At 40.7% G+C, this 27,828-nt stretch overlaps 1 protein-coding gene across 1 annotated transcript in view; it reads left to right on the top strand.

The window, feature by feature from the left end:
• Positions 1–16,976, top strand: part of LOC139622812 (protocadherin-15-like) — a 195,914-nt gene extending 178,938 nt beyond the window's left edge. The window contains exons 33-38 of the mRNA XM_071480421.1: positions 1,050–1,169; positions 8,538–8,559; positions 9,184–9,222; positions 9,363–9,436; positions 11,231–11,345; positions 14,167–16,976. Coding sequence (XP_071336522.1) covers positions 1,050–1,169; positions 8,538–8,559; positions 9,184–9,222; positions 9,363–9,436; positions 11,231–11,345; positions 14,167–14,781 — 985 coding nt within the window. The 3' untranslated portion in view covers positions 14,782–16,976. The remainder of the gene's footprint in view (positions 1–1,049; positions 1,170–8,537; positions 8,560–9,183; positions 9,223–9,362; positions 9,437–11,230; positions 11,346–14,166) is intronic.
• The last annotated feature ends 10,852 nt before the right edge of the window (positions 16,977–27,828 follow it).

The raw sequence follows: 27,828 nt of genomic DNA, 5'->3' as shown, positions 1-27,828 counted from the left end.
TATGCTCTTTCTCAGCCAATGCTTTCCTTCAAGGAATGTCGTCTGGCATTGCCATCCCTGCACACAAGACAGTCTCAGTCCAGACTGTTCTCGTCTTTGGTTCCTCCAATGGTGGAACAAGCTACCAAACGCTATTGAAGCAGGGGCATCCCATCAAGAATCTCTTGAAGACTCATCTCATCTCATCTTCGTAGAGCACTTCTTCTTCTAACACCTTTTAACACCCTAACATGCCTAACTAACCCTTACTATGCACTTTCAGTGCACTTCTTTATTTGATCACTTTGCACTTATTAAATAGATGTAGTGCTCAGTACTTACACCAAGGTTTCCTACTACACTGAAGCTTTTGTGATTACCCTCACTTATAAGTCACTTTGGATAAAAGTGTCTTCCAAATGAGTAAAAGTGAAATGGCAGTGAACATTGGATGTTCATGCTGTAGACAGATGGAGACTAAGATGGTCCAAGTATGATAACCATGCTGCCAACAATTGTTTGCTAGCATGTCAGCCATGAGAAGTAGTTAAATGAGTTAAGTTGAAATAATGTATCAAGGCTAATTTCTGTTAGATTGCTTTGGAATTTCTTTCCTCATCTTAAATATCCAAAAAGCTTTCTATAGTATATATATATTTCTTTATCAAGAATAGATGCTACCTGTACGTCATCCTGCTATAAGGTTTTTTCTCCCGTCCCCAACATCTCTTTAGACATGACGGAACATAACAGCGTCTTTATTTTTACCACCAGTTACTGCATTCCCCCCTTTTTTTAGAAAAATGCCTTGTGAAAACACATGGTTAATTCATGGTAGAGACTTCATGCATAAGTGATGGGTCTGGCCTCTGCTCACTTTTTAACCACACTGTTCTAGAAAGAGGGAGTTAATTCTTAACTACATTAAATGTAAAAAAAAAAAACAAAGGCTGCTATTTTGGGTTGATTTTTCTTTGTATGTTTGTTGTGGATTTGTTTTTTCTTCATGTATTTTACTAGAATCACATATATTTGTGACTGTAAATGTAAAAAAAAAACACTTTGCACAGGCGACAGGCGGAGTGCGCCAAAACTGCCAGGATTCAGATGGCTTTACCACCAGGAGGGAAAGCACCTCCTGCGGTTGCTCCCAGCGCTAACCTCTATGAGGAACTGGGTGACAGCAGCATGTGAGTCAACTCTGACCCTTCATTATCTATCTCCTAGCCCACCCATCCCACCTCTTCCCATGACAAGCAGGTACTGCATTGCGCTCTGCAGGTTCCTTTCTTTGAATTTCATCCAATCTAACTGCTGCTTTAGACATATTAGCAGCTGCATCAGTGGATCTCTCTGCTCTTGGGCTTTCAAACCGTGATCTATTGTAGATGTCTGCAAACCACTCTGTTTGCTGCACCACAGCTGGTGATTAGACTTTAGCTTATGTATGTGTTTCTAATTTGACTGTGTATGCATTTTTGCAAGGCCTTCTCTCAAGGTAAGAGTGTGTTTAAGTTAATAAAATACCACATAGTTAACTAGAAACAGAAAAAAAATACTGTGCTTAATTATGTATGTTGTTTTAAATAACTTGAAACCATTAATTAATACTGCACTGAATGCCTATGTCTAGAGAGTTTTGCCATCAGCGCGATCGGCTTTCAGCTTTCATGTTGAATACTACTCGGGTAATGAAATGCTATTGCATGTGGAGTAAATTAGGTTGAATTGAAACTGGTTCCCCCACTGGGTTTAGTGATTCTGATTTACAGCATATTAACGCAATACTGCTACTAACATCACAATTGCTATTAAAAAAAGAAAGAAATTTAATGGCAAGCTGTAAAGCGCTTGAGACAGGAGAGAGATGTTGACCAACACTCAACAACAAACAGACACTTTTGATTGTGTAGCAGGAGAGAAGATCTCATGAGGATTGTATTGTAGCCGAGCATCATTTATTTAGGGGTTATTTTCCAGCTTGTGCTAGGAATAAGTGGAGTTGGTCCTATAAACAGTCCTATTAAAACACTTTGAAACTCATGTGTGAAACACAGTTTTCAGTGCAGAACGTTAGTGTGTTTGCATGAGTGATTGTGCATGCGTTGTGTTTGTGCATACTCTCAGAGGCACACAGCGAATAAATCACTACAGTATTTCACCTACAGTATGCAGAAACTCGATGTACCCTTGCGCTCACACTCCCTCCCTGTCTTCATTTTTCGTTAACACCTCTGACATTTATGCTTTAGTCTTCTTACCATCTGTCTGTGTCTCTGTCTTCTCCATCATCTCTATTCCCCTGTCTCTCTGGATTCAGACTGCAGTAAGTAATCCCAAAACATATGAGGTCTATGAATATGATCAATATTATTTTCAAATATAGCACAGCAGCGGCACCTTTATTTTCCCTCTTGCTTATAGCTTTTGCTGAGCATATGCACATACTATATGTAGATGTGATTGTGATATGTATTAACTTTTATTAAAATGGTAGGATTTTCCATCATCATCATTTTATCAATACTCCTACGTGTGAATGCATTTTAATTGGTAATGCTAATTGACCTTGGTGAGGTGGTAGCAGTTGGAAAGTTTTTTGTTTTTTTTTCAACCTTAGTGAAACCCCTTTGCTTCCATGTAGTCAGGAACATTGAAGCTCCCTTTGATTATGGGGACTTCACTTTAGTAGCTATCGCTATAACCATCTCCTCTCTGCCTTTCTATTCATCTCCTTTTGTGTTCAGTTGCCTATAGCGTCACATCTCTTAGTGCTGCGACTGATTGCACTAATGCATCCAGTAGGCTATGGTTTGATGGTGTTAATTTTATTACACTATATCGTTGGACCAAAGCTTGGCGTATCTGTGGGCATAGAAATTTTGCTATTTCAGTATTTGATCACATAACATTGTAAGTGTTTAGAATAAGCTTAAACTGATCCTTATGTTGAGCTATTTATATCAATAAACAAATTGCTTTGCTAAAATAATTAGCATAAGTCACAGCACTAAGAGTCATGATAGCACTGTTGCTTTCGCCTCACCCTTTTTTCTTTGCTTCACTTGCCCTTAAACCATCAGTCTTCACCTGTTTCAAGTTTTCTTCATTTCCTTTTCACCTCCACCTTTCACTGGGGCAGGGCTAAAAAGTCTGTCATTGAGGAGGCTGACCACCAGAGGATTTTTAGCACCTTTGCCCGTCGAGCCATTGCAGCCCGTGGCAACGGAGCACTGCATGTCAACTTACCCAAGTCAGAGAGCAACGTGACCTTCCTCTCTGACTGCAACCCACTCACCACCCACAACCCTGTGTACGACGACAACAGCCCCCTCAGCAGTCCTGACATCTATACACGGGGGGAGAGTCTGTCTGGAAAACGGTTCTCCTTTTCTCCTTCCCACTCAGCAGGGTCAGGATGTGTATGGTCAATGCCTGCTCGCATTCATGGAGGGCTGCACGGTTACGAGGTGCAAAGGAGACAAGCTCTCATGGACTCGGCCGACTGGGAGCTGCAGATACTCCAAGCAGCCATGAGAGGCGAGCGAAGGCCACAGAGTTCAGACCCACTTCAACTGAGTGGCAGCACAGAGCCCAAGTTGTCGGTCCGTGAGCAAGCCAGACAGTTTGAGCAGCAGGCCCTGCAGGAACAAACCCTCAAGCAAAACAGAGGCTCTCAAGGCTCACTCTCTACCATCCTTGTCAGGGATAGAGACAGTGATGACATGCTGGAGCTGAGCTCTGAAACCCTGCTCTCCATCATGGATTACCCCTACAGCCCCACATCTGTAGGTAGAGACGTGCCCCCCAGTATTATAATTACCCAGGGAGGGGAGTCATGGCCCCTGGCTAGCCAGAGGCCAACGCCTCCTGTCCTCCGGAAGTTCAGCTCCAGCATCTCCAGCTACATGACAGTGCAGCCATGTCAGATCACAGTGGAAATCATACCAGACCCACCAGAAAATCCTCCGCCTCCTCCTCCACAGCAGCCACATCCACCGCCCCCAACCACCTCTCCTCCCTCTAGTCCACCTACCTCTCCACTTTCAACCTCCCACCTTCATGAACCTCCGCCCCCCCCTCCATCCTCTCCTTCTCCTGACAATAAACCACGTGCTCCCCCACCTCCACCGCCTCTTCCTCCCCCTCCCTCACCTGCTAGTGATCAGTCGCGCCCCATCATCCAATTTGTTCCAACCTCTTTGCCACCCCTGTCCTCGCTTCGTCCTGTTTCAGAGCGAAAACACCCCCCTCCTCTCGCCTCATCACAAACTGATGTTGGGAGGAAGGAGCTTAAAGGGATCCTGAAAAACATCCAGAATCTAGCCGACATAGAGAGGTCTGTTGCCAACCTGTACAGCCAAGTAGACAAAAATTGCAAGGTGCCCAAGTTTAACAAGAAACCACAAGTGACTGAGGAATCAGAGGGTGCTAACAAACTGCAAAGCTCTGATCCTTATGATGAGCAGAGCACGCCAAAAACAACCAACTCCAGCTCTGCAATCCAAATCAACTCGACAGCAAGTATGAACTGTACTGAAAATGGAACGAGTCAACTGAACATGGCAGCAGAGGTTCAGCAGACAAGCCAACTGAACTCAAACAGCCCAAACACTGCTGAGCACAGTGAACACTTTTCCTCTCAGTCCACAGTGTTCTGACTTTTTTTCTTTGTCTCCAAACTCTCATTATTTCCATTTATATGTCTCCATGCCTGTTTGTCTTTTATTTCTAAATACTTCTTTCTTTCTTTCTTTCTTTTGCACAGTTGGTAGTATTTTATATAAGCTGTACCAGAATGCTTTTTTACTCAGTACTTTGTGTGAAAATCAAATTTTAGTGCCACCTGCCAAGAAATGTGCTCAGTTCTGCCACACTGACTGTACAACATGCTTACAGGCTTGAATTAGAACATAAAAAAGGCTTGCATATGCAGAATCGCTTTGGCTTAGTTTATTTGCATGTTTTAATGATCTGAACTCCTATGAGAGCTATGATAGTGTAAAGTATACCCCAGAGTTCAAAGATTAGTTATGTCCTCATGTGTTGAGTATGTTGTCTAACTTCATAATCATAACATTAACATTTCATAACCAATACTGTTTAATTAATTATACTAATCACCAAATTTTAAAATCCCACATCCCTGAGGTGTGTTTCCCAAACGATTTTGCTGATTTTGAATGAGCTCTTTTCCTTCCTCACCAGGATAAATTCATGAAAATTTAGGATGCTGTTGCTTCCCGCAGAATCCAAATTAGGCAAAAGAAAAAATTATAATGTTAGATGTTTTTTCAAATGAGGGAAAATTACCATAACAATTTCCCAAAGGTATGCAAAATCTGTGAAATAAGCTTCACAGTATTCAGAAAGGATGATCACACATTTGTTGATGAAACATATTCATAAACCTGTTGCAGTGACTTAAGCTCATATTGCATTTTTAGGTGTTCTTAACAAAATATGTGCAATGATGAATGAATGTGAGAGAAAACTTAACAGATCTGTGACTATATACATAAAACAAATCTAGAAAGACATACACTGAAACAAACATATCAAATAAAAATATTGGATATTATACTAATACGGACTACAGAAAATCATTTAATTTAAATCTAATACAGTTGATTGCAGATATAAGTGAAAACATCTTCTTATGTTGGACAAAGCAGCTGCGATAAAAATACATTGACTTTGGTTCCCCAACAGACTCGTGTTGAATAAAGAGAGCCAACCTCTGGGGGACCTGTCTATTCACATGTGTGCAGAGATCCTCCCAGCATGATAAAGTAGTCACTGTGATGTTCGGCTACACACTGGAAAAGGCTAATTAGAGAAGCAATCAATCGTTAACCAGGGCCGCTGCCTGTGGGACTGTCAACTACTGTTACCCTCTCCTTTTCTTTTCCATTCCTCTGACCTTCTGCCTGTCCCATTTGTCTGTGCCTCTCTTGCTCACTTCTTCTCCCCCTGTAGTTAGTTCTAATACTTTCCAATCCATGGCCTCTTCTTGTTAATCTTTCCTCGTGGATCTCAGGAGATTCTATTACCTTCTTTACACTCATTGCAATGCAGCCTCTGTCCCCTCTCTCCTCCATTTTTTTTTTTTTTTTGTGTTCAGGTTTTTCGCTTCCTCTCTATTCTCTCTTTCTCTCACAAACCCTTCATTCGCTTGTTTCACCCTCCATGCCCTAAGGCAAATGGTCTTAGCATACCTCCCTTCCAGAGAAATGTGATGTTTGATTCATCACACATTGCCCTGATGGGCAGATCGAAGGTCTGCTAATTCTGTATTCCGTGTTCACTACATGGGGTAATCTCTTTTTTAAAGAGGCTAGCAGATCACATGGTGTTTCTTTCAACCCAAAGAGCAGTCAGCTTGAATGGTAGCTTGATTGGTATTCTTTATATTCCATTTTTACAATTGGTTTTATCAAACTCTTTTGTGTCCCGACTGATAATTTAGTGCAACAGCATGGAAAAAAAAGGACACACAAGGGAGAAAGAATTCTAACATTTTCCCAATTTGGATGATTAAAGTAGCACTTTTCCAAGGGAAACTTACAAAACCAGGACTCAAAAGTAACTAAAATCAAGGGTAACAATAAAAGTATGGCAAAATTTCAATGACTCAACTAACCAGATCTGAGCATAGTATGTTCAAGAAAATACAAACCAAAGATCATATAGTATACAGAATTGTAAGATATACTAAATATTCATGTACAAGCAAAATACTGATCAGAGAGATCCTTTATTGCATTAAAACATCCACCCGCTCAAACATCACATATTATGTTAAAGTTCAGCCTTTATTTGTTTTTGTGCCCAGGGTATGAGATCGCTGCCTTATCTGTACAGTAAATATGTGGCTACAGCTGGTTAGCTTACCTTGGCACAATAAAATGGGGAAACAGCTAGCCCGGCTCCGTCCAAAGAAAACAAAATCTGCCTTTATTTATTTATTTATTTATTAATTTTACAGGGGATTATGCCTGGTTATGGAATAGTCAGCACATAACCCCTCATAAATCCACAGCTTGTTTTGTTGTTTTTATGATTTTGATTTTTATGTATTTAAATTAGATATAAAGTGAATAGTTGAGCTTTAGAGGTGTTGCTATGCATTTGTTATTACCTTTGGACATAGCACGACTAGCCCCTGTTGCCCCCTGTTTCTGGTATGTATGCTAAGTTAAGCTCACCAGCTGCTGGATGTAGCTTCATATTGTCTTAACAGATACAAAGGGGTATCATCGAACACACAGACATGAGAGGGGTATCATCTAACACTTGAGTATAGACATATCTCAGAATGTTGTTTTATTATTCCTAAGTTGGCTTTGTTTTGTGGCAGCAGCATGGTAAGATTCAGAACAATAAGACCTAGTTAAAGTGTTTTTTGCATAAAAATGCACACACAGTGTAAAGCTATTTATTTACCAGAACCAAGATTCACCTTACTGTTGTAGATATAATACACTGATTCTTTCAGTATCCATGTCATGTTGTAATTCTGACCTCACCTCTTCCACCTCTTTTTCTACAACATTACCTTATCACACATCTTCCCCCAAGTCCTCTCTTGTGCAAACTTCCTATGGCTGCTGTCCACTGAGCCATTTTTCTTGATGTTGTATGAAGCAGCAGTAGCCGGCAGCAAAGCCATCATGTCATCCATCAGATCCCACTCCCATCATCTACTCTGCCTGGGAGGTGTGGCCATATGGTTCTGCCCTGTCCCCTGGTCCCTGCCCATAATAACAGATTACAGCTCTCCAGAGGAAGCTCACATCATTGCTTGGCCGTATATCTGAGTGTGAAAGTCGTCATTATTTATGGGCCCAGACAGCTTACAGTTGTACGCTTGTGAACCTGTAGGTTTCAGCTGGGCTGCTCCATTACTCGCCGTTTTTCATTGACTTGTACTGAATGCACCGCAGATGCACTGCTGTTGCCTTCAGGAGCAGCTCTGAGACGTTTTTTTCTTTTTTAATCTGTTTGATAGAGTGGAATTCCTAAGATTTACTTACTTCAATTTAGAAAAAAAAAAAAAAAAACATTGCCAACTGTGAGGAGAAAATTGCACATTATGACATGATAACCAAAGACAATTTTATTAACTTTCCTTGAGTTAGTAATTCCTCCATGAATCACAATGTCCTTTTCATATCTGCATGGAGATGCTCTAGATATGTCTGTATAAACACTGGCTTTTTTAAAACTCCAATCTTCCCAGCCTCTTTGATATTTGCTTTTATTGTATCTTTTTTTTCTCCCTGTTTGGATGAGATAATGGGAGAAAAAACAGCCCACACCAGTGCGATAACATTGTGGCCTTAGGCATCCTCTTTAAAACTGAAGAATATCTGCAACTCTTTAATTTAGCACATGAAAATGCACAGTAAGTAAAGCTGCAATTTTCTCAGTGGTCAGCAGAATGTAGACGCGCTAGTCCTGTATACTTAACATTTAATTCATCTAAAAGCACTTGAAATTTTGCTGTCAGTCCATATTCATTATTTGTCTTATTTTCTCCTTTCTGCGGCGCACAGCAAGCGAGGCTACGGAAGACAGGTAAGCATTCCTGTTGTGATGTGTTTTTATCTTATTGTTGTGCCAAGACATATTGTCACTCTCAAGGCAGCTTGAGGCATCTTATATCCTATTATTCTTATCTATAACTCGCTTGATGGAAAACACTGAATGAGATTAAGATGAGATCCTGGTGATAGGACTTCTGACACTGACATTACAGTTTAGGTTTGATTCGAAAGTCTGTCGTATTCGCCAATGTTCCTGTCAAATGGCAGATAAGCATTTGGATGAGTTTTTCTTCTCTGTTGGAAAAAAAACATAATCAGAGACCAAACAAAGTCGCTGTGTGCCAATTTTGACACCTCCAACTAATCTATGAAATGTTAACATCCAACACACAAAGGATGTTTCATTGTTGCAATTTCTTATTTTCTTACTCTGTTGCTTGGTTAACTCCTTCCCTCTTTTTCCTTTCTTTTCATCAATATTTCACCTTGCTCCTCCATGTTGTATAATGTAGCTTTAGAAGTAAACATAAGAGAGGCCTTCATTTCCTGGCTTTAATTCTGAAATGTGTAGAGTGAACTCTTCCTATGTTTGTGTCTCTCCCGTGCATCCCTTCTTTCCATTACCTTATCCTTCTTCTGTACTAATATTTGGCAGCAACAGCAACTGCTGAGACCGTCTCTTCTGAGACCTGAGGTAGAAACTGCTTTTCTTAATTCACAGGGATTGTAGTCAATCTGCTGTATATTTACCCTGTCTGATGCTGCTGCTCTTCTTCTGCTGTCTTTCTCCGAAGAGTGCTGAGTAATTTGTCTCTCTCCCTCACTGTAATGCAGGAACTGTCCATGGAGTCAGGTATTGACCCGGGCCAAGACTACTACACACAGGACTACTATAATTACGACCAAGGGTGAGCATTCAGCCCACTGACAGTCTCATCTCTCTCCAGTCTTACTCTGATCCATGGAACTGATCTCTATTGGTTCATTTAAAGTAAAAAAAAAAATTTACATCATTACAACTTACAACCTTCCATCTTCCAGTGCTGAGATCCTTGGAGGATGGAGAGCATTTCAAAGAAGTTCAGAAAATGATGTGCATAACTTACGCTGCACCTTCAGCATGACATACCACCGGAGTTTTGACCCTCTCTTCTCCCACCAAATAAGATCATTTTTGCTGCCTTGAGTCACATACCCGAGGGCCTAAAGGCCATTTCCCATTGTTTATTGGATACAGGGCGTTTTGGCTTGCCTGTAACATTGTCCATACGGTCTAAAGAGGAAAAACATGAACTCAAAGCTGGAACATCTGCTGAGTAATTGTTATTCATTAAATGCTCCTGCTCTCTTCCAGGCGACTTGCACCACTCTGGAGAATTACCCTACACTTTTGTCAAAACAGCAAGAAGCTTTTACACCTTCCGTTGCTGAAAGAAAATCTCACTAATGTTAATGTGCTGTAATTGTCTCTGTTATTCACTCTATATTCACCGACCTACCTCTGCTGTCATCTTTAATAACTTTAATTTCTGTGCCTGAATCACACTGGCCTTCATTTACAACAGGTTGTAATTATATTTTAATGGTGTGTCACAAAGTTAACAGTAAAAGCTGCTCTTGCCAGTGAGTGTCCCATCACTGTGATCGGATACCTTTGATCTGTTTCTGTTTGCAGTGAGGGGCACACTTTAACAGGAGTTAGGCTTTTAATCCAGCAGTCACCAGGCAGTCATGTGTTCAGAAAGTGGCAGTGACATCGGGCTCTTTCCCTCCTCCCAAATTTACTTTTATTGTACAGTAAAGAGAATAATTCACATGTTCAATATCAATGATTTAAGCCAATTAAGGCCGTCCACCATACTAATGCAGACAACCTAATGGTGGACAGTTTTCTAAAACATGATTTACTGTATATGTTCAAATGTGTTTATCGGCACTATTTTAAGGTCATGTGTTGTACATTTGGCCATCGGCCTTGAAATAACAAAACATGAAATCTTGTCTCTTTTTCCTTGTCTTTCAATTTAATGACAAAAAAATCTGCATTCTTCCACTGATGAAAGTCAGAGCTATTTAACCTGATTTTATTCAGGTGCTTTAATGGGATTTTGGGCTTTACAAATGTTTGAATTATTTTTATTTATTTGTTATTTAGGAAAATCTCTTTTAGTCTCTTTGTGTTTTTTTTTTTTTTTTTTCTCCATTATAGCCTTCCACGTTTGCAAAGTGATTTCTTGGAAGTGCAACAAATCAACACAACACCTACTGGCTGTTTACTCAAAAACTGCCAGATCTATAAAAAATACAGAAGATTTAGGAGACGGAGTTTAAAAATGTTAAAGTTGAAAAAGGAGAAGAAAAATGTCTTTCTGTTCTTTTATGACAGGCAGTGGCATTAATGCCTGGACCAACTGGAAAAGTCATGCTGAACTGTATGAAATGTACTGCAGATGACAATTTTAAAACTATGCAGTAGGTTTACAGTTAAATAACCCTTCAGTTTACAAGCTAAGTCAGGAGCATATTGACTCTACTATCATTCTTGTCCCCATAGCACATAGTTAATTTCATTGCTTCATGCTGACTGTTTAGCTTCACTATGTTAAATAATAACAGGTTTAGGAATTACTTAAACTATTGCCAAACGGTCACAGCAGTCCACTGTTAATCTAAAAGCCGCATCATCCATCATTTTTTCTCAGGTATGACCTTCCTCAGTATGGCAGCCGGAGGAGGCTGATATCTCCCATGTACGATGAATATGGAGAGGTGATCGTGGAGGATGATGGGTATTACTACAGTCCACATGGCCCTGAGGTATTCTCTTTCCTTAGAGTGACAATATTGCCTTAATGGGTTGTGTGTCCAGTGTGTTATTGGAACTGCAGTATCAACCCTATGTGACATCTCAACATTGTGGTTTCATCATCACAAAAGGTTGCTAAATTAAATATGACTGTCTTAGGGCCGGGGCCGAGGCAGAGGCCGTGGTGGCATGCGGGGTAGAGGTACATCCAAGAAGGTTGCATTTAGAGATGTGCCACCAGAGGAAGAAATCGAACAAGCTGAGCCAGCAGAGGAAGGCGAGCCTTCCAAGGCTGCCAAGAAACTGAAGTCTGTCATGAAACTCAGCAAACTCCTGGCAGCCAGCAAGGGAGGAGAACAGCCATCTGATGCTGGTCCCTCTGGCCCATCTCCATGGAAGAAAGCCAAAATGTTCAAGATGTTTGGCGCCGGGAAGAAGGACAAGGATTACGCCAAACTGATGTCAGCTCGGCGTATTGACAGCCAGGAGAGTCTGACTGACGGACCAGCATTTATGGGAGAAATCGACAGCAAGTCTGATACCCGCAGTCAGCTTGGCAAAGTTTTGAAGAAAATCAAATTAAGCAACAAGTTGCAGGTCCGAAGGAAGTCTCAGAGTAGTGTGAGTCGTGGGTCAGCCACAGGCAGTGAGAGAGACGAGGAGGCCTCACAAGTAGCCAGTGAGGATGAGAGGAAATCTAAAGTGTCTATTAGTGTGACAGAAAGTGAGCCAGAGGCAGGTGCAAGTGGAAGCAGTAAAGAGAAAGGCTCTGATGAGGAATCCTCAGAGAAAAGCAGTGTTGACAGAGATTATCTTAAAGTAGATTTGGACCGGGATGATGCCAACGAGAGCACTGTGGACTCAGAGGAAGAGCCTGATGAAGTGCTGGGGGATTCTGATGAGGAAAGCAAGTCCAAATCGGAAGGAGAAGAAACTGAGAAGGACTCTGTCAGTGAGAAAGAATCTGGGACTGAAAAAGAATCAGAGTCAGATAAAGAGTCGGAGTCAGAGAAGTCATCAGCTACAGAGAAAGAAACAGAAACGGAGAAAGGATCAGAGTCTGAGAAAGAGTCTGAATCTGAGAAAGAAACAGAATCAGAGAGAGGTACGGTAACAGAGAAGGAAACAAGCACAGAAAAGGGTTCAGGAACAGAGAGAGACTCTGATGAAGAGTCTGTAGAGGAAGAGGCCTCAGGAAGCACTGGAGAAAGTCGGTCTTCTGCCCACTCGTCCATGAAATCATCAGCTACTGAGGCCAGCAAGGGGAGCAGCGCTTCAGGCATAAGTGGCAGTGGCAGTGGCAGTGGCAGTGGGAGTGGGAGTGGCAGTGGCAGTGGGAGTGGGAGTGGGAGTGGTAGCAGAGGAAGTGAAAGTGCAAGTGAGAGTGGCAGCGCTAGCAGTGCTGAATCTTTATCTGCCTCAAGCGTTAAGTCGTCACAGAGAACCAGATCATCAGGAAGCGCAGTAACATCGGAGAAGTCCAGTGAAGAGCTCAGTGAGGCCGAGTCAGGGACAGGGACAGCCAGCGAGACAGAGTCTGGGAGTGAGGGCTCTTCATCTCGTGGGTCCAGCCAGAGGAAAACGTCTGGGTCTGAGTCCAGTGAAGGGTCTTCTTCTGGTAGTCAGCTGACCGATCAGAGCTCCCTTGGTAGCGAGAGGAGTTCAGCTGGTTCCCGGTCTAACAGTGGCAGCCGGCGTTCCCAAAGATCCCTCCTGAGCCGCGCATCTGAGGACACAATCACAGAGAAGAGTGAAGAAGAGGATGAGGAAGAATCTGAGACTGCTGATGAGAGCAAAGAGTCAGCCAGCGAACTCAGTAATGAAGCTTCATCTAGGAGATCCAGTGTGGCCTCTGGAGACCCAGGACCCTCTGCCCCCTACACTGCTCCCCCATACAGCTCTGAGATCAGAAGCATCGGTGATACCTCTGTAGAGACATACGGAGGACTGTCCCCTATCACTGAGGTGGACGAGGACGCCATCTCGTCTGACAGGTCTTCAGCCAGTGGCTCTGGATCAGAGGCCAGCAGTGCGCCAAAGGACTCAGGAGAAACAGAGGCGACATCAGATGCTGATTCAGAGTCTGAGGGAAACTCAACTTCCTTCTAGAGAGATATATTGTTCGCTGTGAAGTAAGAGTGAATAAAATCAATTACCCTTGCATGGGAGTGAAGAAATATTACTTGCCACTACAGAGTGTTTCAAGCATCCACTTTTTCCTCATTTCCCTTTAGCAAGGAAAAACTTTGATGCTCTTCTGATGCAAAATATGAGAATTTTCCTCTTTCTTACATCTTTGACTTACTCTTCTCTTTGATGTTTTCTGGGTGACTTTTTATGCCTTTACTTTACTTCATGCTCTTGTTTCTGCTATAAGATTTCACATGTTGCTGTACTGCATCTGCTTTGACTGAATGTTTCTGTCTGATTTTGAAATTGTTACTTTTCAGCAATATACAGTATTTCTGCTTTCCATAGAAGAAATCAGTTACACAGCACTGCAGATACTTGGGGTTTATTCTCATTTTCTGAAGATTCACATTTGTTAGGGTATGAAAATTTTGCAAAACAACAGTAGTGCATAGTTGTATTACTGTAATAACAGCATTTTATGATTTGCTCTCTTGCACTAATGAGGTTTGAGGAAGGCATTTTTATTTCAATACATGATAGTCCTCAGTATTGTTCTTGGGTAGAATACCCTCCCTGTGAATACCGTGATCTCAGTAGCTGGTGTACAACCCATCTATCTGCAGCTGCTGTGTTGAGAAACTGGCTTGCACTGTATCTTCTGGACAAGCTATTTACTTTTGCTCCTTGTCTCCCTCTCAGCCTGGGAGAAAGAAGCGGATTAAGCTGGTGCTAGATCGGGAAAATGAGACCAGCTCCACAGGAGAGGAAAGCACCACAGAGACCCAGCGGAACCGACTCCCCAAAAGCCACAGCAACATCAACGGGAACATCTACCTCGCCCAAAATGGCACTATTGTCCGAACTAGGAGGCTGTTACACCCAAACAACCTGAAGTTGGGCTCTCCGTGCCGCCTGGGTAAGCATTTTAAAAAACTAGACAAGTTAGGTGTGACTCACGAAGAACCCCCCCCTGTTATTAGCATTGAGGGTTCAGGAAATGACACAGAAAATGGAACAGGTACATGTGTTCCCTCTAACGTGGACGTCAACCTCAACACTCGGTCCCCCTGTGGCTCCCTGGGATCCACCATCACAGATCTTAAAAGTTTTGGGTCCAAAACCAGTATTGCCAAGGCCTTGAATGACAGAAACAGCATTGGCCCGTGCGTCAGTGAGGAGCAAGAGACTTCTCTTGACAACCACAAGAACAGTAGGGAGACACTGGAGTCCCACAGTGACCACACATTATCAGACGAGGAGGAGTTATGGATGGGACCCTGGAACAGTCTGCACATACCAATGACAAAACTCTGACTGGCCATGCAGAAAATGAATTTCCTTTTTGTTATTTTCCTATCTTGATCATGTTGTTTTTGTTTAGAAAAAGATCATTTAAAAAATGATTGTGTGCCTCAACAGGATAAGCTCCGATCACTGTCCACCACCAGCCATTGCACTTATAGTCAATTTTTATTTAATCACAATATGTTGAAACTTGTCTGTACCAAGCATTTATCACCGACAGGGCTATTACAGATGGGAACACAGAGCTGCAAGGCAATGAGTGCCTCAAAGAAAAATGAAATTTTATGTGAACCGTGCTTGACTGTAATTTTAATCTTTTTTTTTTAAACACAGAAGACAGGCCTCTTTTGTTGAGTGATTCCATGTTTTGCTTTTTTTCTATTTTTTTTTTTTTTTAATCCTGAAAGAAATCACAAGAGATTGTCATTAATTTCACTACAATGGTCAAGACATTTACAGAGAAATCATGGTGAACATATGAAGAAATTGTGATTATATAGTCTATGATAAAGTAAAAAACTTATTTTGCTAATAGAATTTTACTTGCAAATAATTAAGATTGTCATTGATTATTTTCTGTTGTGATCACTTGACAATGTTTTTGAAAATTTCTGGAAAAATATATGAAATTATTTTTGTCTATTTTGTATCTAACAGAGATGACAAATCTAACATGACATTAAAAACATAATACCTACACAACTGTCATCATTGCATTTCAACAGTGAATTATGACAGTGTGATCATAGTGTTTTTATATGGACATTTGTAACTACAGAATGTGGCATTTACAACCCCTTTACATGATGCAGATTCACTCTGTTCCTGATAATTATTATTAACTGACACATCAGGCCTCCCATACGTGGGCGAAAGGACTACCAAAAATGTATTACATTCAACAATAAAGCTCTAACCTATTTTAATGTGTATTGTGAAGCATAATTGCAAGCCTTGACTATTTCTACCACTTCTGCCATCAAGGTGGTTTAGCAACGTGGGCAATGTTAATTGCAGCTCACAGATTTGAAAGTAATGAAGAGCATTTTTGTTTGTCTTTATGAAAGTGTGAAGGATGTCTGTGGTTATAAAGATACAGTCACTTAATAGTATAATGGGGATGAAAGTTGAATATAAGGTAACACACAGCACTAGAACTCAACTCTAAACTCATAAAAATACAATGTCTGCAGAGAGAGGTCTGTCAGAATGAGGTCTCTTCTGTGCAGTGGGCTTTCACTTTAAAGAAGAGCAATGACAGGTCACCAAACATGGGGCTATGGATAGCTACAGTATCTCTGAAAAGCAGCAGGAAGTGTGCTGGGAAGTCTGAGAAACTGACAGTCTTCTTGAGCGCACTTTCTCACCTGTCATCAAAAACTGCAAAAAAGAAAAAAGAAGAAGAAAAATCTGTTAAAGATGGCGGTGATTGTAACCAAAAAGGCAGAAGGCAGTGAAAATCTCTGGCACATTCCCTTCATTTGTTTCTCGGTTTATCAGAGATTGACACACCTGACACATTCAGAATGACATTTACAAAAAGTGGCCTCCAGTCAATCAAACCATGAGAATGCCAATCAAGTTCACAGACTTCTTTGTAGGCTGAAGTTCACAAAGGAGCAGGAGCTGAATGCCAAAGTGAAGTAGCTTGAAAAGATGCAAAGAAAATAGGTCAGGAGGGAACCTTGATCCCACCTCAACAAGCCTGGTGTCCTAAAGGATCAAAACAAACCTATACACTATGCTGATGGAAAAAGAAAAAATATATAATAAATGGAAGCAAGGTGTTCAAAAAAAAAAAAAAAAAAAGCGCACAGATCAGTCCGTTTTGTCATCTGTGTCTTTTTCAACTGTTAACATGCGGATTAATTTTTGGATCTGCACAGACAAGACTAAGGTCTCTAGTGTTCACTGTCTATCAAGCGCCACCAGCTACACTCTGCATTAGCACTTACAGGAACGACCACTGCTGACAGGAGCATTGTACAAAACCTGGGATTTACTTGTCATTTGCATTTAATATTTATAGAACAATATTGTCTAAAGATGATGAAATGTTGCACACCTCCAGAAAATTCCTAAGCCGATCAGTACTGTTCACTATCAATGTTATCAGTTAAATAAGGCTTGCATTGTCAAGGGACGAGACCGGAAAAGCAAAGTGATAATTTGCAACAATGCAATGACCTAATTTGCTGTGATCCATATAGAATCACAGTCGACACAAAGTCTAGAAGAGGTGCATTAAAGTGGAAAAAGATCAAATTAAATAATATCTCAATCTAATAAAACACAGAATATAACTGGATAAAAATAAGGGGAGATGGGGATGGGGGGGTATATAGTTTAGAGGGGAAAAAAAATCCATTCTTTTAAACTCCAGCCAGCACAAACCTATATGAACCACTGAGCAAGACATGATTTCAATTTCAAAATCTGGTCCACTAAGACTTCATGCTAAAAACATCAAATTTACTGCACACATTCATCCACCCTTCAGGATGAATTGTAAAATTAATTTCATCCAATGTATCATCAGGTATTTTGGTTTATAAGCAAAACCTGCAAATAACCTTTGTGTAATTAGCAAATGTTCACATGCTAAATGCTAAAAACGATGATGGTGATCAAGATAAACGTACATGAGCTTGTTAGCATGCTGACATTAACTTAACTGAAAGCACTGTTCTTAAACACAGCCTCAGCATGACTGTAGACTCATGTCTGAAAAGGACTTCTTGTGAAAATTCACCAGGAATAGATGTAACTTCAATGCAGATATCCAGGTGCATTTCTAGTTATTCCAAAATATATCATTGAGTTAATGACAGTTTGTGAGAAAGAGGGGTGATATCTTTTGCAATGCACACATTTAAAAATGTATGATGCCTCAGTTTTTGTGTCTATAAATTGTCACAGTGCTCTGAGCTTCAAAGTAAACCAGATATGTAAAATTCAATTTTATGAGCAGATCACAAGCAGCATTTGTGTGCCCCTGTATTATAATCTTCACCTTAGGGTTCATTTGAATGTATTTATACATCCTCCGAAACAGGTTCTGCCACAGTTTATGTGAATTTGCTGCAACAGTTATCCTGTAATAGACCTATGGATCTAAATCATGCCACAGAATTACTGCTGTGCTTCTCAGATATTCATGAATCTCTAAAGGTTTTATGGAGGGTGATTATACATACACCAGGGAGTCTGCGAAGTTACCAGCACTATGTTTGCACCAAACAAAGGTACAAGGTCGTGCTCTTTCTCTATGCTAGCTTGTGACAGCTTGCTTATTCTAATTGGCCTTTTGAGGCCTTGTTTCTGGCCCTTAGTTTAATCAGCGCAACAAGCTCATGCATTCATTCAGATACGCCTGACACTTCTCTAAACAGTGAACAAATTCGTTGGCTTGCTGAGGATGTAGTATCGCTGCAGCAGATAGAGCCACATAGCTGCTGATATGCTAACATTTTATTTGACAGGAGGAAGAAGAAGTGGGAGCAACTTTACAGAAATGCATCAATATTAAATCACCTTTTAATCAAATATTCATAGTGCATGTAAAGTAGGAACATACGCTCAATAGGATTTGGGATTCAGACTTTTCTTTTCTCAAATATACAAGTGTCAGTATTCTGATGTGTAATAACCCTGTGGAGTAATGATTCCCTGCTGGCACTGTGAGAACACATTTCTCATCTCATCTTATTGCATTTCATGTCAGGAGACTTAAGATCTGGGAAACCGAAGGGTCAAAAAAGTACTCTTACATAGTTGTGATACTATTGCAAAGAGTATAATTCCTATTATTATCACATCTTTGCATTATCATGCACAGAGAGGACACAGTATTAAGATTACTATTTGATTTGTACGCTCATGTTCGTTGATCTTTACTACCGAGTGTGTGTGAAAAAGCAAATACAGCAGCCACACTTTTATTACATGTAAATACTGCATGTCATAAATGTGTGTAAGATGTTTGATAGCCGAAGCCATAACATAAGCATGCAGATTTGATTTTATGTGTGCACAGGAGGAGTGGCTAATACATTAATTCCATTTCCACTTGCTCAGGAATGTGCTTCCCAGGTACAGGTGAGCACTGTTCTCATTCCAAGTTCACCGGCGAACCTCCTGAGTTTCACCTATTAGCATAGCCTATATAGGATATCCTGGCCTACAGCAGGCAATATGGTAATCTACCCATGACTCATTCTAAAGGAGATTATCACAAATCCCCAACGGAGGCAGGAGGAAACTCCTCATAATACCTATCCGTCACCACTGCTTAGTGCATGCTCAGACCTGAAGGGCAGGACTCTTCGTTTCCTCCAAATCTAACTCCAAAATAAAATGATCCATTTCACCATTTTAGTCCTAAATTTAGAAGCTGATTATTTATTTATTTATTTTTTGAAAAATCAGCAGAGGATACGGATACAACTGAAAACAAAGATGCATTTTTAAAAATGTCATATGACCATACATTTTATAATCCTAAATCCCAAAATACAGAGGGAATGTCTTGTGTGTCTCTGTTGTGTGAGCACACAGCAGAGCTGGTGGAGAAATTACAGCTCATGCCATGCATCCGGTGTGTTATTATTTTTGTTATTCAGTGAACTCTGGCTTTTTACTCATTAAACTAGATCAGGTCTGCCCTGCAGCCAGCACAGGGACAGATGGGAATAGTCCTGCAGGAGGCTGGGGCTGGTCGCAGGTTGGTTATTACAGTGGAGCCACATTAGAGGGTGCTGTGCATTACTGCTTAAACCAAACATACACCATCTGGTATAAGGGTCATTTCTTTGACAAACAGCAAAGCAGTGAGGTGAAGGTCTCTCAATTAACAAGCTGAAGCTTTGATTATTTTCTTGGTAGGTAAACAAGGTGAATTTTAGTGTGTTTCCTTATTCTGGGCTGTTGTAACTGAACTGTACTGAATAGATAGATAGATAGATAGATAGATAGATAGATAGATAGATAGATAGATAGATAGATAGATAGATAGATAGATAGATAGATAGATAGATAGATACACTTTTTAACTGCTAACAATGGGTGGATGTGCAACAGATAATGAGGGGTCACAGACATTGTTTCACAAGCCAAATACTCTGGAAACCACAGCTCTAATTGGAGCTTTGCCTTTCTCATTTCTGATACGGTCTTTTTTTCACTTATTCCTCTTCTCAGAAGAACCTCGTAAGATGGCATGAGGTATCCTCTGTAGTGCATCCTTCACTAATGTTGAGAGCTGAGGTTTGTTGTTTGGAAACACTTGAACACATTTTGTTGGTATAACAATGTCACTAGACACTAGAGGTAGCAAGAGACAGTGTTTATTAATATTTTGACTTTCAGTCCAAATCTTTTTTTTTATTTTATTTTTTTATTTGGACTTCATCTTTCTTTAAAAGTAGTATACGTTTACATAAGATGCAGATTTATATGCGGCTTTAGACAACAATAGTTAAAGTCACATTAGGGATATTAGGGAAGACGGAGTGTGGATTTGTGTTACTATATAACTATAATATACGATGTATATTTGGTGATGAATACAAAAGGTTTTGTTAATCTTTGAATATATTTTGTTAAATACAGAGAATGCAACCTGACATGAAATCAAAACACAGAAGAAACAAACCCTAACCTCCTTTTTAAAAGTTACCAAGATGCAGACAACACTAAGAGTCATCAGTCACTTTATCTTATACTCAGGATGAGGAGCAGGGACACAAGTATGTATTGTCCTTGCTTCGTCAGTGCCGGATGAGCTTACATACTGTATTGTTCTTGTGCCCTTTTTCTTTAGTGCTTACACAGCTGAGACGCTTATCGAGTTCTGATGTTGTTGCCTCTCTTGATAGTTCATTACTCCTGCAGACAAGTGATGCTACTGCGCTTTGCCCTTTCCTGATCAATGCTAAATTCATCAAAGCTTCCCCATCGGCCATAACTTGATTAACTACACTTAAGTCCAATTCATAAACATTCTGTGAATTCTCTTGGGGGCACTTATTTTACTGGTGATCAATTTGGTTCTCACCTTTTCAGTTTTGCCCTGCAGCTCAGCCACCTGTTAAGATTACACTTAACCCAGCTTCTTCACATTTCAGCACATCACTGCTTACTAATTAGATTTCCTTGGCAGTGCGGTTGAGTCGAAACTCTGATCGGAGAGATAGCAGGAGAAGCCAGCTGAGAATAACTTTAGGAATCCTTGCATGACCCTGTGGAAGCATCTAAAACTGTTAATCCCACAGAGAGACACCCTGAGAAATGATAAATGGCCAGCAAGAACATCACGAAGTATACTTTTTCTTGTTTTTTTTAAAGGAACAAAGTATTTGTAGCAAAAATGCATTAAATCACTCCTCACTAGTTATTCCCATGCAGGCCTTGCATCATATTATGTACTTTTTTGTCCCAGTGTTGGCAGCAGCAACACTTTCAAAGATTCACTCGTATTTTCTCTGCCTTTGCTCCTCTTGAAGCGTGACTCTGTTTTATTAAATGTCAGTTATGACATGTTGGTTATCTCTTATTTGATATTCCCTCTGTCAGCCATATAAACTTCATTTGATTTTCCCATCGTAAAAAAGGGAGGCGGCAGAGAGGTGATGATGAATATTGCGATGACATAGAAATGCTGTCCCATTTACTTCCAGAATCATTAGTCATTGTTACATAAACCATTGCCTCACTGTCACTTCACCAGCATTTTGCTCTGTGATGCATTTGAGGGAAGAACATTAACTAATGTAGAGATTTACATATATTAATTGGCCGTTGATTTTCAAATTTTGTGTCAGAGTGAAACCAGAAAAGAAAAAAAAAAAGTAAAACCACACAAAAGTAAAAAACATCATCTGATGTTTGCCTTGAACGTGCCTGAATGCTCTGAAAGCATGTAATTAATTCATGATGCATTTGTGTCCTCATGAGAACACAGATGTTGGACACACATGGCCACAAGATGGCGCCTGAAACTCACGGCTGTGGTTTGACAGCTGCCTGCAAGATGAGGCAAATGAAGTGATGACAGTTACTGATAAAGCGGTGGTACTGACAGACTGGAAATGAAAAATTATTTATTTTTATTTTTTTTATTCTTTTTAGACATTAGAGGCCCTGCAGAATGGCTGGTTATTTATCTTGTGAGGCTTTATTACTCCACTAAATGAGGACATGCTTTAAATGATGCTGATTATTCCTTGACCAAAGTAGAAACATTAATTATATATAAATAATTATAATAAAATCGTTGCTTGATTGAAATAGGTCATATCTCATGAGTCTTTCTGAACTTAACTTTTCTTTTTCTTGTTACTGATCTGTTTTTTAATTTCTTAGTTTTTGTGGCAGCCCATTAAATATTACTCAAATATTCATTAAATTAATTCATTTTTATGCTTTTGCTCTACATAAATATGGCCAAGATGATACTGTTTTATATTAAAGACTTGTTGCTGCTCCTGCCTGCCCAATTTGTTTACATTTCTGTCAATCTGATTATTTTTTCCCTTTCTTTCTGGCATGTGGAGGACAACAGATCACTCCTATTTTAAGAGAGCAGCGCTTAGGCAGAGGGTAGATTCAAGTCCATCATCATCTCCTCATTTCCTGCAGCTATTTAAGACTGTGCCTCTCCAAAATAGGCACCCAATGACCGCAGCCAGAGCTATCTGGGGACCTGCTTTCAAACTAATTCGAGGATATTAGGATGTATCCAAATGTTTTGTTTTGACATTTCTATACCTTCACCGGCCGTCGTGTGTGCAGAGCGTGTGCCATCTGACTTAATGCCATTTTAGAAGTCATCTCAGAGGTTTTTAGGTTTCCATAACTATATATTGTACAACTTGAGTGCTTTATAATTTCTATGCTGCACATTGTTATTTTGGAAATGTACTCAAAACCCAAAGTAAGGTTTAGCTGACAGACAGGTCATACACACAAACACACACACACACACACACACACACACACTCTCAGTGTAGTGCAGTGTCCTACGACATCCCGCCCAAAGGTTATATTCTATCCGAAATGTTGGGTGTGTAGTAAAATACATGCTCCACACTGTCTGGCTCTCCTAATGAAGGGGTTTATGACTGGTAGTCCTGTGTTTGTACCATGTATCATGCACCGCTCTATCACTGGCTACATGGTCAGATCATATCTCAGCCTATATCTGCCAGCAGTGCAAGTCAGCAATGAGAGCTCAGTCTATTAGACACAGTACAGACATTATTCCAGGACATGAAGCCAGTATTTTTTTTTTTTTTCAAAAGGTGATTTTGATGTGATGAGGTGTGGGTGTATAAAAATACAATTTAATGCCTTTTGGAGATTTTTTTTTTCTGCTCATTGTTTTTGATTTTTTAAGCAGCATATGTTTTTCACCAAAACCTCTCTTGTGTTATTCTGCCTCAGACGCTGCTGTACGAGGCCAGACTTGTCAGACTGCGAGCTTTCAGCACCCACAGTGTTAATGTATAATGTCAACACAGTAGGGAGCCTTGTTAAAAAGCAATTAAGCCAAAATGATTTAAACATTGTGCGGTTTGGCCATTGGCGAGCCTCGAGGTACACACTGTGTTGTTGTCTTAAAATGAGAATTTCACTGTCTGCTCACACTGAAAACCGCTATTTGTGTGAGTATAGCTCTAACCACACTTTCCCACACCCGCCAAACCATACCAAACCACAGACTGCAGATGAGTATGCACACCACACACACACACTCTCACACAGACACACACACACACACAGTATTCACATGAGGAGTAATTGAGGGGTTTGACTAGTTTTTGGTGCATTAAAACAGTAGCTGTTTTAAATGACAGGGGCTGAGACATACTTGCATTGATGTCTGTGAGGCTGGTAAAGATGGCTGATTACTCAAAGAGGACGTGGCATTCAGTAACTCTTATTATATTCCTCTTTATTCAGTGGAGTTTGACTGAATCACACCATTTAAGCTGTTCCTGACTGTAATACATTCTTAATCCAAGGCTTTCTCGCTTGGTATATTAATTTCTTGAGTGATTTCAGGCACAAGCCTTTCTGCAAACATTGTTATACTTGGTCTTATTTTTGATTATCAAAACATTACTGCTGACAGTCTTCAACAGGCAACCCAGAGTTATTAAGTTGTTCGCCCTGTTTCCAAAGCAACAGCTCATCCCATATTCCATGCGATAATTTGCCGTTATGTGTGTGTCTCCCAGTAAGTCTACCAGAGTTACATAAGCAGCTTCAGTTTTAGTTCCAGTGGCCGTTGTCTTAGACAAAGATTAGTGCTAGGCCATAGTCAGACACATTTTAGCTGTTGGCAGATTGTTAGCTTACACTCTGTGTGCAAATGTGCTCATCACAGCCAGACTGCTTGGATGTGGTTTGGAACATCTGTGTGGTCCCCACTCCAGAAGAAGACAGACAGGAGAGAGACAGGAGAAGGGAGGGGGGGGTGGGACCCCAGGGCTGCTCAGAAAGAAGCCCTCAGTTTTTCCATCACTGCTGTTGCGTCTGAGCAGAGCCCGGGGACAGTGTGAGGCAGATGCAAATGGGGTGTGTGGGGGGGGGGGAAAGATGGAGGAGCGAAAGCGAGACTGGGACAAAGTGACTGTGTGGGGAGCCGTCAGTCTAGTCGATGACTTATGAAGTTGAAGGTTAGGTCTGGCAATCTTGGAGCTGCTGGCGGGGCTGGGGAGAGGGGCGTTGAAAGGAGCCTTAGTCCAAACCTGCGGTCGACTCCCCCACCACCAGCAGCAGCAGCACCACAGCCCAGCTCCCTGCCTGTATGCGTGTGGTGTTTATTTACGAGCCTGTTTAACCACGGCGCGGTCCCTGTGGTGGACTGACACAAGATGACAGCAGCCTAAATGTCTTGCCCTTTAAATCCAGCCTAATGGTCGCTTAGCGCTGTGGAGACAGGCACTGGGATAGGCGCCTGGGGTCTTTTCATAGGGGCCCTCTGAGTAACACATCAGCTAACACATCTATGGGCCACCATCCAGAGCCTTATTACTACCTGCTTCTGCGGCTGTGGCGCCACTGATTTAGCCATGGCTGTGTGTGGAGGGACAATGCGAGCATGGGAATAGACACTATCCACCTATTACAGCTGCTCTAACAATGATTTTGGACGTGAATGTCTTTTTAATATCTGTGTCTGTGGTATCTGGGACAGTTTGAATAGCCACTGGCTGGCTGGTTATATGTAGTGTTCAAAAAACAGCAATTTAATATGATGTTTGGGATGTCTGCGCTCCCTGAGAGCTGAATTCTTAATTCTAAACCTACAATTTAATTTCTAGAGCAGAAAAATTGCAGTCTTTTTCTGTAGTTGTTGTTCTTCTTAACATTTCATTGCTGTCCGGACTAGATCATAAAGAGTTAAAATGTTGTATTTTTGCCTGAAGTAACTCTGTGGTAAGTTAATAGTAGATGTGAGTGTTATTGGGCAAATTCTGTGCAATATGAAAGCAAACATACACTTCACATAAAAACGACCTGTGCTCACACACCATTCATAACTGCATACCATTCTGTGTGGGCTTGCCAGCCAATGCAATTAGATGCTTTCTGAGAGGAAGAAAAGATTATCATCCAAAACCTTGTGCCTTGCTCAATTCATGTGAAAAAAAGAGATGTTTATTGTGAGTCAGATTCTGCCTGTCAATAATCCACAACAGATCTTAGTTAAAGTCATTCTGATCACACGTCTGGGATCTATGAGAGGAAACAGGCAAAGGGAAAAAAGTTGTCTGCAAATCCCATGGGAATCCATCCCCGCAGAAGAGTCTTCTCCTGAATCACCTGTTGGCCTCGCTCGCTGTTGTTACTGCAACCTCAACTTCTTGCTCAATGCAACACACACACTTGCACACAAAGGCTTTGAGCTTCAATCTGCATGCTTCGGTCCTGTGCAAACACAGATCAGACCATACTCATTGGGCCGTGTCTCTGGCACTCATCAGGCTGTTTGTACTGCAATTTCCTCCCCGCTCTTATCCATGTTTTGTCCACTGTCATTCCAGTGGGATTATGGGATGCTTTCATCATGCAGGAACATCAACTGAGGCAGTGGGGGAAATGCAAAGGAGACATGTTGTTTTGCTCCTCTCATCACACGTAGTGTTATCATCACATGCCATAATGAATGCCGCAGTCTGGAGTTATCCCCAGAGCTAATTATTAGTTTGTAGCTGCTCTCCTGTCCATCTAAACAAACACAGTATTTATTCATTCCACCTCTTCCAGCCACTGGGAATGCTGCATAGACTAGCATGTGCTCTTAAAAACAACCAATACAATACTATATATATATATATATATATATATATATATATATTATTATTATTATTATTACCTGTTTTGTAACAGGTAATGCACCCATATATATATATATATATATATATATACATATATATATATAATATATACACACACATATATACATATATGTAACCTTAAGTTAGTGTTTTTGTTTGTTTTTTTTAATCAGATGGAGAGTTTTCTTATTTTTCTCTTTTTTTTTCTCATGGTGTCTTATACGTCCTTGTTGATTTACATCAGTGAATTTAACAAAAGAAGACGAGGAAAAATACAACCAGTTCCACTAAATTAGTGATCCAGCCAGAAGTAGATAATTGCTCCAATTTGAAACCAGTTGACTTTTATAGTGAGTCACCTCAGGGTCAGCTCAGTTTATAATTGATTTCTAGTTTTTTTTTTGTTTTCTTTTTCTCAAGATTACTTCTGAAAGTAATCTATATCACAGAGTTTTTGGGGTCCTGAGGCACATCTTTAATAGGCACTCCAAAGTCTGGATTAAAAACAAGACACAATCTCTTTTTGTTACAACAGCCATGAGTGTTTGAAATTAACAGCTTGAGGAGCTTAGAACTGGCTTATGTGTCACTGTTAACATCATGTCGTCTTAAAACTGGTTATAATAGCTGCTGACATCCCTTTGTGCAACAAATGTTAACTTTATATTAGTTCTGTTGTATTCTGACATGTTTTTAAAAAATGCTCTATACATAGATTGTCTGTACATTTTACTGGTGCGCTCGTGTGCCTCTATGTGTAATCATCTTCTAAAATTAGAGCAGTAACGTCAATATGTTCATCTGCAAGTTCTTAGAATAAGTCATCAGAGTAGATTAAGGCTCCGTCTAGACACAATCTGTGGTCAGTTTTGTGTTTTCTCTTCATATTAGTTAAGGCTTTGGTGAGGTTGAGATTATCCCAAGTCATTGCTTCGAGGCTTCGGCCACTCATGGCTCTAATCTGTGGGGGGACAGTTTAGTTGATTTAGTCTTTGATGAGGTGCCGTCCGTCTCCAATACTGATGAGCTGTTAGTCGTCACCACTGCCCAGCCTTGCTGCTGTGGTTTAGGCCTGCCGCCTCCCTTCTATCCAAGAGCCCCATTCATCCCAAGACAAACAGACACAGTCATTACAATTAAGCAGTGCTATTAAAGGGACAGGCTACTGGCAGATTAAGAGAGGAGAAATGAAGTGGTTCTTTGTGTTATTGCGAGCAGTCAACTCATTAAAGCTTGAGTTAGTGAAGTTTTGTTTGTTGTCCATGAGTCTAAATATACATATTATCTTGCATGTGGGGATTTGTGCACAAAGTCACACTCCTGGAAAAAACAGCTTTGTGACTGAAGAAGTTTTTCTAAGTTAAAAATGTGCTGCTTTTGCTGCTTACTTTTTCAAGAGCAAATGAAAACAGGCCAGAGGAGACGCTGAGGGCTCAGACTCGGCTCTCAAGGGGCCTTGAGACATGAAGGATTAAGATTATGGGGGAGGTTCTTTTTAAATGACTGATAGAACAAAGTGAGAGAGGGAGCGAGGCAGGGCAGGAGTCTGTGTGGCGGACCAGCAGCAGCTTTAGTCTTCAATCAGTGAGATGAAAATTGCCACTCCTGTCAAAGTAGAGGTGTTTACTGAAAGGAGGACAAGGGAGAAAAAGAAATAGAGAGAGACCTCTTGAGAGGGAGAGTTATGCAACCTGTATGGTCCAGGTTCCCA

The sequence above is a fragment of the Trachinotus anak genome, unplaced genomic scaffold (genome assembly GCF_046630095.1).
Source record: "Trachinotus anak isolate AG129_WGS33_773 ecotype Australia unplaced genomic scaffold, CSIRO_AGI_Tana_v1 ptg000007l, whole genome shotgun sequence".
Classification (NCBI taxonomy): domain Eukaryota; kingdom Metazoa; phylum Chordata; class Actinopteri; order Carangiformes; family Carangidae; genus Trachinotus; species Trachinotus anak.
This window is presented reverse-complemented; position numbering and strand designations above follow the sequence as displayed.